This window comes from Phyllostomus discolor, chromosome 3 (assembly GCF_004126475.2).
Source record: "Phyllostomus discolor isolate MPI-MPIP mPhyDis1 chromosome 3, mPhyDis1.pri.v3, whole genome shotgun sequence".
NCBI classification, from domain to species: domain Eukaryota; kingdom Metazoa; phylum Chordata; class Mammalia; order Chiroptera; family Phyllostomidae; genus Phyllostomus; species Phyllostomus discolor.
In genome coordinates this window covers 116,865,341-116,877,487 of record NC_040905.2, presented here as the reverse complement: position 1 = coordinate 116,877,487, position 12,147 = coordinate 116,865,341, and the positions used below count along the sequence as shown (strand labels likewise).

The 12,147-nt window shown below is 53.6% G+C and overlaps 1 protein-coding gene across 1 annotated transcript in view; it reads right to left on the bottom strand.

The window, feature by feature from the left end:
* Positions 1-12,147, bottom strand: part of KATNIP (katanin interacting protein) — a 190,991-nt gene that overhangs the window by 51,689 nt on the left and 127,155 nt on the right. The window contains exons 12-14 of the mRNA XM_036021187.1: positions 11,117-11,223; positions 9,353-9,455; positions 5,603-5,818 (exon numbers count right to left, since the gene is read on the bottom strand). Coding sequence (XP_035877080.1) covers positions 5,603-5,818; positions 9,353-9,455; positions 11,117-11,223 — 426 coding nt within the window. The remainder of the gene's footprint in view (positions 1-5,602; positions 5,819-9,352; positions 9,456-11,116; positions 11,224-12,147) is intronic.

The following is a 12,147-nucleotide window of genomic DNA, read 5'->3' as shown; positions in this document are numbered from 1 at the left end:
ATGCAGCGGGCTTTATTTAAATTGGTTTTGAGGAAAGCACGGGAGGCGGGGCAGGAGGGGGCACCAGAGGGAAGGACAGGAAGAGCCACCGCTTGCCCTATCTGATAAACCTGGCAACAGAGTTTTTCATTCTCTTTTGTTAAACCTTGTCACATTTTTAAATAAAAAGATACAAACTGACTCGGGTGTTCATCAGGGCAGGGCCACGACGCCAAGCCCCGAGAGTCATCAGTGTGCCCGCCAGCCAGGCTGCCGAGGCCACTAGGGGCAGCGTCGCAAGGCCAGAGGGGCAGAGAGCAACTGCTGTCATTCTTGCTCACACCAACAAAACTTTGTCACGAGTGCTTCTGGATGCAGACGAAAAAGCCCAATCAGGGGACTCCTCTCAGCTCTCACTGCCCCTCCCTTCTCTGCGGTGCCTCGTCCACCTGACTAGACCGAGCTCTCGGCTGCTCTCGGCTGCTCCCGGACACGCCCACACTGGCTCGGTCTCTGCGCCTGCGCACAGCCTAGGCTCTGGGTGCAACGCTCTTCCGGTCCTCACCCTCGCCCGGGGAAATTCAGCCCAAGACGCTGTGGTCCCCACTGTCCCCCTTCCCTTGATGCAACTGCCCTCTCCTCCTGGTGCGCCTGCAGCTCCTCTCAGTGCCTGAGGTTAGCACGGCCCTCGGTGTCCCACAGGCACCCGTTTTTGGGTCCATGTCACTACCCCTGACTCGATGGTGAGCTCTTCAAGGGAAGTGGCCGAGGCAAATTCATTCCAGAACCCTCAGCATTCAGCCCAATTCCTTGGCACATGATAAATGCCAAACCACCTTTGTTGAATGAATAAATAAATGGAAAAGTGAAATTTGCCTCCTAATATCTGTCTTCCCATTGAAACTGGGAGAGACTGTAAACTGAATCTGGCCTGCACAGCTATTTTGTTTGGCTCCTGAGTGTTCTTAAAAAAAAACAAAAAGAGGCGAGTTTGCTGCCAACACTTAAAGGTGGAGAGAATTTCGCTCCTCCCAGCTGGATTCCTGGCTTCTTGGCAAACTTGGAAGCTGCAGGTGGCAGCAGGGGTCCCTGATGTCCAAAGGGGGCGCTCTCTGGTGCCCCAGTCCCCACCACTCCCTGCTGTGTACCCGCATCGCACTTCCCCCACCTTGCCTCTGCCTGGCCCTTGCAGGCATCTGAGACCAGGGGCTCTGCTTAGGGGCGGAGCAGTTACACGTCCCACGTGCCAATGAGCAGCCACAGCATCTCTGACACTGGCTAAAGTCGTCCCTTTTATTAAATAAGAGTGTTGCCCTGTATTTGAGAAAGTGTCCACAGACTCCTGTCACCAGGGCCACGCCTGCTAAAGGACAGAGCCAGGGAAGGAGGAGATTGGCTGACTCTGGGGCTTCACGGGCCCCCAGGAGATGGAGGCCCAGGCTCCAGCTGCAGGGAAGGACAAAGGTGGCTTGTTCCAGGGAAAATAGTGTCTTTCAGGGATGGGGGGCTGCTTTTGTTAAGGGGGAGAATGAGTTCAAGGGGTTCTGACTTATTCTGGCAGGATTCATGAGCTCTGCGAGAACTTCCAGTGCTCTGGGCAGCTGTGAGGGGTCAAGACATCACATCTCAGAATCCAGCGGGTGAGTCTCCTTCCTTCTCCGAGTTGAGGCCTAAGATGGGTCACTGCGGACACTTGGAAAGGCAGACTGGAGGCTGACCCTCGGACGCTGGCGAGAGGCTGTAATTGATTTCCCTTCACGTTCCTGTCAGCAGAAGGAGTAACAGGAAGGCGAGGTGGGGATCGTGGTGCTCGGAGTCAAAGAACACGGATCGGTGAACTCAAGGCCTCATTAGCAGCAGAGCCTCTGATGTTTCCTTTCCACAGACAGAGTCTCTGAGAGGCAGGTGCTGACGGGCGGCCACTGAGGACTGAAGCAAGACGTGCCAGGCACACCCCCAGCGGCCGAGCCGGGCCAGCGGGCACAGCGCCTGCCACGCCTGCCCATCGCAGGTGGTGAGGAAGGTGGCAGTGTGAAGACCAGGGCACCTTCGGGCTGCCCTGTTCTGTCACAGCCCTGGGGGCCGAGTCCACCATGACACCGGTGTCACAGGAAGGGGACCAGGGCACTGCAAGGGGTGTGGTCTGCCGAAATGGCGGAGTGAGGATTTATGTCTAGGCTTTTGGGGGAAGGTGGGAGGTGGCGGGATGGAGAGAGAAAGAAACATCAGTTTGTTGTTCCGCTGATTTACGCACTCACTGGTTGATTCCCGCGTGTGCCCTGACCGGGGATGGAACCCACAGCCTTGGCGTAGCAGGGCAAGGCTCTAACCAGCTGGGCTGCCCGGCTAAGGTTTTTAATTGATTACTTCATCATGTCTTAGTCTGGATTCCCCAAAAGCAGACCCCAAGGCAAGGAGTCTGGTGGAAGGAATGTATTCAGACAGCAGAGGAAACAGGAGTTGGGCGTGGGGAAGGGAGAGGGGAAGGCGGCCCATAAAGAGTGCACCAGACCAGCCACTCCTGGGGGCACCTGGAGCTCGGGGCCAGGCACCACTGCAGGAAGTGCCTCAGAGCAACTCCGCCAGGACAGGGGAGTTGGGTCCTCTCTGCCACACGGCTCTTCCCACCTGTCTGCACCTGCTGTGTTGGGGCAAAGCAGGTCCTAGAGGCCGGAGGAAATCACCTCCACTGGAGAAACATCGGAGCCGGTGATCAGAGGAGCAGACCACGTGCACCGAGGCAGGGATGGGAGCACAAGGGGCTGAAAGAGGCTCGGGCAGGTCTGCTGTGACCGCCCAGCAAACCCCGAGTCCCTCGTGCAGCAGGCTCTAAGGACATACAGGGTGCCCACCGGGTCCCAGCTCTGTGCCAGTGCGGGAGGCAAGCAAGTACAAACACCAAGAAAAAAAGTCAAGCAGGGAAGAATTTGATGACAAAAATAAGAGAGAATTAGTAATAGCCAATGGAAGGGCTATTCTTGAATGGACATACAGCACTGTGATTCTACTTACACAGCATCTTGAAATGCCAAGAGGCGTAGAGAACAGCCCAGTGGTCACAAACCCCAGGGACGGGGACGGGGGGCTGTGACTGTGAAGAACTGCACGGGCCCCTCTGCAGTGGCGGGGCCGTTCTGTGCCTCCCCGAGGTGGTGGTGGTGGCTACACAAACGTGCACACGATAAAACTGCAAAGAGCCTGTCACACACACACACAGAAATGAGTGTCTGCGGGCTGCCCATCACATACATGTCGGTTTCCCGGTCTGACGATGCACTGTGGTCACGAGGGTGCCGTCACAGGGGAAGCTGGGCAAGGGCATGCGGGGCTTTTCTGTGCTTTTTTAAAAGTCGAGATCTGAGTCATGTAGATGAAATCACCATTTGAAGTGCACAATCAGTGGTTTCAGCACTCACGAGGCTGTGCGACCGCCGCCACTGCCCTCTTCCAGCACATGTCGTCACCCAAGGACACCCCGCACCCTTTCAGTCACCCCGCATTCCCGTCTCCCCTGCCCATAGCGGCCACCAGTCCACTCTCCGTCTGTATGGGTTTCTCTATTCCAGGCGCTCCCTGTGCACGGCAGCACACCTGTAGCCTTCTGGCCGGGCTTCCCTCATCAAGCGTCACGTTTCCAAGGCCCATCCACACTGTGGGCTGTGGCGGAACCTCGCTCCCGCCTCCCGGCTGAGCAGCACTGTGGTGCTATAGACAGGGCCGCTCTGCCTGTCGGTCAGCCGGTGGACGCCTGGTTTGTTCCCACCTGTCGGCGACTGTGAGCAGTGCTGCTGTGCACATTTGTGTACGAGTTTTGGTGGGAACCTGTTTTCAGTTCTCTTGGGTGTGTGTATCCGGGAGTGGGATTGCTAGCTCATATGGTCACTTTACCTGAATTTCTGAGGAACTGCCGAACCGTTCTGTCCAGTGTCTGTGCCTTACTTTTCCATTCTCACCAGCAAGGTGTGAGGGGCCAATTTACCACATGCTCGCCAATACTTGTTGTTTCCCATTTAAAAAACTAGAGCCATCCTAGTGCGTGTGCAGTGATGTATGTTGGTGGTGTTGATTTGCATTTCCCTGATGGCTAATAATGCTGCGCATCTCCCCACGTGCTTGCTGGCTCTCCTCCAGATCAACGTCTGCTCAGAGTCCTCTGGTCATACTCTGATTAGGCTGTCATCTTTTCATTGTTCGGTTTGAGTTCTTTTCTTTACACATTCTGAACACTAGCCTCTTACCAGATATATAATTTGCAAATATTTTCTCCCATTTCATAGGTTGTCTTTTCACTTTCTTAAAAGCACCCTTTGAAGCAAAAATGTCTTTAATGTTGATGAAGTAGTCTGATTTATCTATTTTGTTGTTGTGGTTGCTTGTTCTTTAGTGTCATATCTAAGACTCCACTGACAAATTCAAGGCTATGAAGATTTACACTTATGTTTCTTCTAGGAGTTTTATAGTTTTAGCTCTCTTATGTTTAAGGCTGTCGTTCCACCGAGTCAGCTTTTGCACGTGGTATGAGGCAGCAGCCCAACCTCATTCTCTCGCGCGTGGAAATCCAGTTGTCCCAACACGGTTTGTTGGAAAAACTATTCCCACTTCATCAGACGGTCCTGGCCTCCGGTTGAAAGTCGGTTGACTACAGATGGATGTGCTCATCTCCAAGTCTCATTCTGTTCCGCCAACTCACACCCAGCGCGGTGCCAGGACCACGCAGTCTTGATCACTGTAAGGAGTAGTTGGGTTTGAAGTCGGAAGGTGCGAGCCCGCCCACGTTGCTCCTCTTCTGCAATGCTGTTCCGGCTATTCCGGGTCCCCTGAGTTTCCACATGCATTTTAGGATCAGCTTGTTAGTTCCCACAAAAAAGGCAGCTGGAATTTTGATGGGGTCGCACTGAATCTGGAGATCATTTGTTTCTCCAGAGGCAACCTGTGCACCATCTCTCGGGCCTCCTGGAGCTGAAGGGTGCTGGGCACGGCACAGTGAAGATGGTGCTGCCGGGCACTCGATCCCGGTCCGCTCGCAGTCTCTCGTGGCCACCTCGCAGTGGCAGGAGGAAAAAATGCCAGTGCCTTTTTTTTTAGCCCTGCTAGATATTTAAAGGAAAGGAACATTCTACATTTGCCGGGCGTGTACTCCATGCCCTAGGGAAGCAGGGCCCCGAGTGGGGTGTGAGCACGGCCCTGGGCCAGGCTGCAAGGTGTGCGCTCAGCCCCACCACCTCCCACTGTGTGACCTCGAGGCCATCTAGGCCCTTCTCACGGCCTGCGCCTCTTCACCTACAACAGGGAGGTGTCAACCTCGACGGTGCCTGAGGTCCCGTATTTGGTGATAACTGCGGGAAACTGCAAGATGGAGAGAAGGGGGTGACCTGGCTCCTTCTGGTCCCCCTCTCCTGAGAAAACCCAGAGAGCAGGGATCTGGGAAAGAGCCTAGGGGACAGTTTGGAGCCTCTGCCTGCTCCCTTCCCTCAGGCTCCCCCCACCTGGCCCAAAGGAATGACCGGAAGATTGCACTCTCCTTCCCTCCTCACAACCATGCCTCCATCATGGCCTAATTATGGGCAGAGATAACACATGGAAATACAAGACCAAGACTCACTCTAGCGCCGCCTCCACCTACCGCTAGGTTCCTGTTGACCAGGAGGCCCAGGTCCCCCGGCGTGTCCGTGTTACGAACATCCACATCGTGAGGTGACACATAAAGCTTTGTGTTGTCCAGGTCAAAGAACTCGACTGCGGTGAGACCCACCCAGGACCTGCTGCCCCAGGTGGACAGTATTTCCATTGTCACATAGATGGCGTCTTTCATCTCTTCTGCTTCCATTCTCGACTTGTCCTTAAAGCAGAGAAGCATAATGCCCAAAGATTAAAACACGACAGGATGCATCAGCTCCCCCACTGAGCAGCAGGCTCTTCCACCTCAGCGCCTTGCCCCCCCCCACCCCTCCCCATGCACAATGAGGACAAGAACAGCGTGCCCGGTGCGACAGTTGTCATGAGGATTTGTACAGATCTGAAACACAGCTGATGTGTGCTCTGGCACTTAAGGTTTCCTGCAAAAGTTTACAAATAACAAAGAAGGTTTAAAAGCCATCCAACTCGGTCTGAACATCATGAATGTCTCTTCCCCTCTGCCAAGTGTCCATGCCCTGTAGGTATGTCACAGCCTCTGCTGGACTGGGCAGATGTTAATGCTGCATTGTGTCTCTCCAAAAAAATTTCATACTGAAGCCCTAACCCCAGTACCCCAAAATGTAAGTGTATTTGGAGATAGGGCCTTTAAAACTAGTTAGCTTGAAATGAGGCCATCAGAGTGGGCCCTAACCCATTCTGAACACAGCCCCTGTGAGAGGAAATCTGCACGCCTGACGAGACACCAGGGCCGCGCACGCACAGGGAGAAGGCCACTCGAGGGCACACTGAGGAGGTGGCCACCTGCAAGCCGAGGAGGGAGGCCTCGGGGGAAGCCAAACCTGCCAACCCCTTCATCTTGGGCTTGCAGCCTCCAGAAATGTGAGAAAACAAATCTGTTAGGTATGTTTTCATGGCAGGCCCAGCAGAAGGACACCGGAGATAACACAAGACCCTGGACAGGTCACTTGACACCTGCCGTCCAGTTGAGGAGCATGGGGTGGCACCACCTCACTGACCATCGTGTCACAGAGACCGAGACATGCGCCCAGCACAGACCCTGCCCCATGGCCGGGCCCTGTGTGCACTCTGCAAGGGTCCATTTCCTCCCATCTCCCCGCTTCACTGGCTTTGACACCTGCCTCCTTCGTGGGCAGGCTATCGGGTCTGAGAGGCTGCATGCATGTGATCACTAAATGGCCATGCCGGGGAGCTGCTCCTCAGGCCCCGGGGCCCCGACTGCAGAGCTGGTTGCGTGCACGGACCGGTCACTCATAAAAAAGACGCATTCCCTGCTTGCACATGACCTCTGTTAATTAGCACTGGAAATCTGCAATGGTTCTGTGAGCAGGGAGCTGAGCAAATGAACAGCAAATGTTCCCTACTTAGTTTTTTAATTAATAGCCAGAGACACGTGCTCTGGCTCTCAGCATGCATGTGGAGGAACCGTGATTGCCACCCAATGGGAATGGGGACAGGGAGGGAGGGAGGTCAGCTCCCAGCTCCCAGAAGGAACACAGGGCTTGTTTTTTATTAGCCGACCCACAGACCCTCAGCATCCTCCCCCCGTGCCATGCAGGGCCCTGGCTAAGCCCCTCGCTGCCCTGGGCCTGTGTCCAGGGTCCAGGCGGCGGCTGACTGCAGAGGAGGGCCAGATGGGGGTGAGCCACCTCACTGGATCTCACACCTAGTGCAATCTAAAATGTGCAAATTCCCGCAGCGGAGTTTCTAAATGAAGAAGCTGAAGGGTCTATTAACTGAGAAGGTGTCACAACTTGTCAGTGTTGAAACTCCATACCTACTCCTGCTTCTGAATTGCTTGATTTAGGTCCCCCAGGGTGTCTCAGGCGAACCTGGTTGGGAGGCCCCTGGTCCCTGGCACCCACCACTGCTCTCTTACTAGGACCACCTGCTTTTCCTCTGCGGAAGCTACCCCTTCTCTCTGCTCAACCACGAGGTACAGGATGAACCCTTTCTCACCCCGGGAAGAGCCTGACTGGCCCAGGGAATCGCTGTGTCTTGTCCCCTGGGCCACCAGAGGCAGTGGTTCAGTGACAGGCATATGACCCAGCCTCAGATCTGTCAGGGGTGGAGGGTGGGGGGGACACTGCTCTTCTCCTGAGTGGGGGGTCTGGGGTGAGAGGGCATAAGATGGGGACCACTCCACCTGCTGAAGGGTCACAGGGCAGGGCCTGGGCATGGTGGCGGGGAGGGAGCTCAGGGACGCAGCTGACACCGTGGAGACTCAGTGTGAGCTGCTGGACTGACCCTACCTGGTCCCACCTGTGGCATTTATTACAGGACTCTGTCATTTTTCTTCTCTTTGTTGTGTAAATCAGTTTGCCTTGAGTTTTCTGTCTCCTATAATATAAGTAGGCTTGATCAATCCAGGCTGGTTTTCATGTGACTAAAGTTTCACCACATTTAGGATAGTCACAGCTAAGAAAGAAACTTCCATGCAGAAGGGAACTGAGCTTTGATTCTCCTAGATTTTCCTAGATGGCAAACTTCCAGCTCATACGGAGCAGGCATTGAACTGTTTGCTCCCCTAGGCCTTTCCTGGTCCAGTCTCAGAGCGACCTGCGGACTGAGGGTTATTCACTCAGTCTGACAGCCACGCACTCCCAGGAATGGACACTTGTCTAGGGTCACACGACCATTCAATGATGGCACCAGATCCAACGCTGAAACCAGTCTGGGCTGGTACAGGGCTCTTTCTGCTGTCGTGAGCCTCACACGTGAGTTTGGAAAGGCTTCATGTTAAGTCCCCATTGGCCAGTCATAAGACTGCCAGCCACAATACCAAATAAGAAAGGCTTGGGCACAGGAAGAGGTGAAAAGGATATGCCTGGGCACACACCTCCTGACACGAAAGCATCGCCCAGTCCCCCAGCCCCTGGCGCCCCTTCCTTTTGCGGCGTGTGTCTCAGCTCTGTCCTCACGCTCACAGGCCCTGCCCCGCACAGCTGTCACAACCATGTTGGACTAGATGAAGACTGATGTCACCTCTTGCAGTTTCCTTGTAACCTTAACATTTTCTACATGCATAATCTCCACAACGATGGCTCCCGTCCTTTTATGCTATTGCATTGTGCTGATATATCATACTTTCCTGATTACCACCATTATTATGAGACATTTATGTTATTTCTGGGTTTTTTCCTCATTTTTCTCTACTTTCAATAGTTCAGCAGCAGACACCTTTGTGCCTGTAGCTTTTTATTTCTGTTGAGCAATTTCCTTGGGATGAGGGATTATTGGGCTGGAAGAAATAGCATTTCTAAGGCTCTTCCTAAGTCCAGCCTTTCTGCTTTGCAAGAGCATTCCACCCACTCAGGCTGCTGCCAGCAGGGCCAGACTGCCAGCTTCACTGTGACCTTGCCAGCACGAGAGGTCAACATCAAAGCAATTTATTAACTCAGCCCACGGGACAATCAGGTCGCTCTCATTTGCATTTCTTGATTACCAGAGACGTTGGGCATTTTCCTGTGGGCTCACATGCTATTTATGTTTCCTCCTGTGTGGACAGCTCCCCTATGCTGAAACTTCCTGCTCCACCACAGTTATGTCTGTGTGCGGGGAAGGAGGGGAGGCGGAGACTCGGCAGAAAGCCGCTAAGGTAACTGCTGGCAGACCAATCCCACCGAACAGAAATGATTGCATCGAGGGGCATTTCCAACCTCAGCTTTCCCTGAGACACTGAAGGCATTTGGAAATCCCCAGAAGTCAAGGTTCTCACCTCTGGGTCCAGCACGTGCCCCTCGGTTGGTGAAGCAACCCGGCTGACATGGGCAGAGTCACTTTCGATGGCCTGGAGGACTTTCAGAAGCTTCTGCTGTTGTCTGAAACGTGACGTGTTTTAGCAAACAGGTGGTAACAAATGGTGCCCAACGGAGAACATTCCCACCCAAGGCACCACAGCCACTCTCCTGCCTCAGACAATGTAACAGTGTGAGAAGGTACAGTTGGCCCTTGAGCAATGCAGGGGTCAGGGTCACCGACCCCCAACACAGATGAAAATTTGTGTGTAACTTTTGACTCCCCAAAACTCAACTACAGCCCCCCAGTATCAGTTGGCACTGGCTCCAGATGTCACGATCCAGGGGTGCTCAAGCTCCTCATACAGAACAGTGTAGAACCATGCATGCAGTTGGCCCTCTGCATCATGGATTCCCAGCCCTGGACCAAAAATCCTGCTTTCCATTTGTAGTTGGTTGAATCCACAGATGCAAAACCCGGGGATGTGGAGAGCCTGCTGTGTATTTATTGAAAAAATTCTGCACCTTGGCCGGCGTGGCTCAGTTGGTTGGAGCGTCATCCAGTAACCAAAAGGCTGCAGGTTTGGGCCCAGTCTGGGCGTGTACGGGAGGTGACAAACTGATGCTTCTCTCCTGAGTCCCTGCTTCTCTCTCTCCCTTGCTCTCTCTCTAAAAAATCAATGGAAAAAATGTCCCCAGATGAGGATAAAAAAATATCCACGCATAAGTGAACCTGCACAGTTCAAACCTGGGTTGTTCAAGGGTCAACTACAGTCACCCTGCACATAGTTCAAAGGCTCACACAAGGTGTTTTCCTCCCTTTACAAATAATTGCAAAAGCAGTGATGAAATCAGAGCAAAAGTGAAGAAACTCCCCAGGGCAAGATGGTCATCCTGAGCTTATGGACAACCGGGAGAGTCTACCACAGGGGCTGACAAAGCATAGCCTGCAGGTCAAAGGCAACCTGTGACCTGTTTTTGTATGGCCTGCCAGCTAAGTATGGTTTTTACTTCTCAAAACGTGGTTAAAACAAAGACACAAGTGAAAAGCCTAAAGTATTTGCTATCTGGTCCAACCCCTGGCCTGCACGCCATGTTGCTCTTCTCGTCTCTAGGCCAGGGGCCTTCCACACCTGGCAGAGTGTTGTCTGCAAACACACCCATGGGAGCTGGTCAGGCTGCATGCTCTGTGCGGTCCACGGTGAGCAGGTGCTGCACAGCAGCCTGGGGTGTGGCTGTGGGCCACTGCAAGCTGGGCAGCATAGGCTCAGCCTGGCACTGTTTTCTGAAGATCAATTTTGCCTGAAGACTAGAGGAAAGCCTTCATTTTGATCATAAAGCTTGACAGTTCCAGTAACTGATACTGCATGTTACTGGAACAGAACGCTGCATTTGAACACATGTTAACAGAGACAAGAAAAGCCAAAGGATGCTGCTTTGGACCACCAGTCTCCACCCCAGCCCCAGGCCTGGGAACAAGTCACCACCGTCTGCTGTGTGGGACACATCAGTGGAAACCTTCGAGCAGGTTGGAGTTTACTCAGGTTGCACCGAACTGAACAAGCAAAGAGACGTTTGCCTGAGAGCATTTTCGGGCCGGGGTGGGAGCGAAGGAGGCCACAGTCCAAAGGAGCAGCTTTAAATGATCTGGAGTAACACAGGACAAGCAAACAAACCCTGAGGGCCTCACAGTGGCACTGCTGCGGGTTTCTCGTTTTTTGTTTCCAAGTGCACCGGGTAAGTACCTGCTCCCTAAGAGGCCGATCCTGTCAATGGCTTCACTGACGGCTCTGGCTCCCCCTGCTGCCCTGGATGGCTCCTGCGCACTGGTCACCACAGCAATGGGAGGCTGCTGAGGATGGAAAAGCTTATTAAACAGATGTCTGACACTCCTGGCCCAAGACACAGCAGAGCCAGGGTCAAAGGGACACACTTCACTGTCCTACTGCAGGAAGCAGGACAGGAATGAGAATGGCAGTGTCTGCCTGGGGCCGACGAGACCTAGAATCCCCTCACAGGAGCTTTGCAGAGATGGATCTCAGTGTCTTATGATCTGGGGGGTCCCAGCAAACGATCTGCTTCAATGAGCTATTGAAAAATTTCTCTCTCTCTCTCTCTCTTTCTCTCTCTCACACACACACGTGCCTTTCTCCCTCTTCTTTCCTCAAAGCACACACCTTTAATCTCTCTCCATGATCCAAGGGCCCTTAAAAATAAAAAATAAAAATAAAAAAATTTCTCTTGTCAACACCTTTCTCCATCTCAACCCAACCCGTTCTGTTTGCTACAAAGTAACAGGACTCCATGGAGAACGCCGGTAACGTCAATGAGGCCTTTTTGCCTTTCCTCCGCCTTCTCCACACATCCTCTACACTGGAAACGCGCTCTGCTCTCCATCTGCAAATGGTTTTAGTCACTGGAATCGCTGTGAGTCAGAGGTCAGGCGGCCCAGCAATCCTGGACCCCAGGCAGGGCAGTGTTGCCGACCCGTCAGAAACACCAGCCGGGGCTGTTTAAGACGACCCGGGAATAACTGAACAAGGGAGAGGGACACGAAGAGAAAACCGCCGCAGTGCTCGAGGTGCTCCCTGCCCGCCACCCTGTTCCAGCTGGGTGCCCTCTCCTCTCCCCCTCCCCCCACCACGCATCAGCCTTCTTCCTGCTCCGGCACGGAGCAGTCTCCTTCTCACTTCAGAGCTTTTCCTCCCTTCCTTCCACGTGAAATGCTATTTCCTGTGGCTGGTGGCTCCTGCCCAGCAGGCCGGTCTCAGCTCCA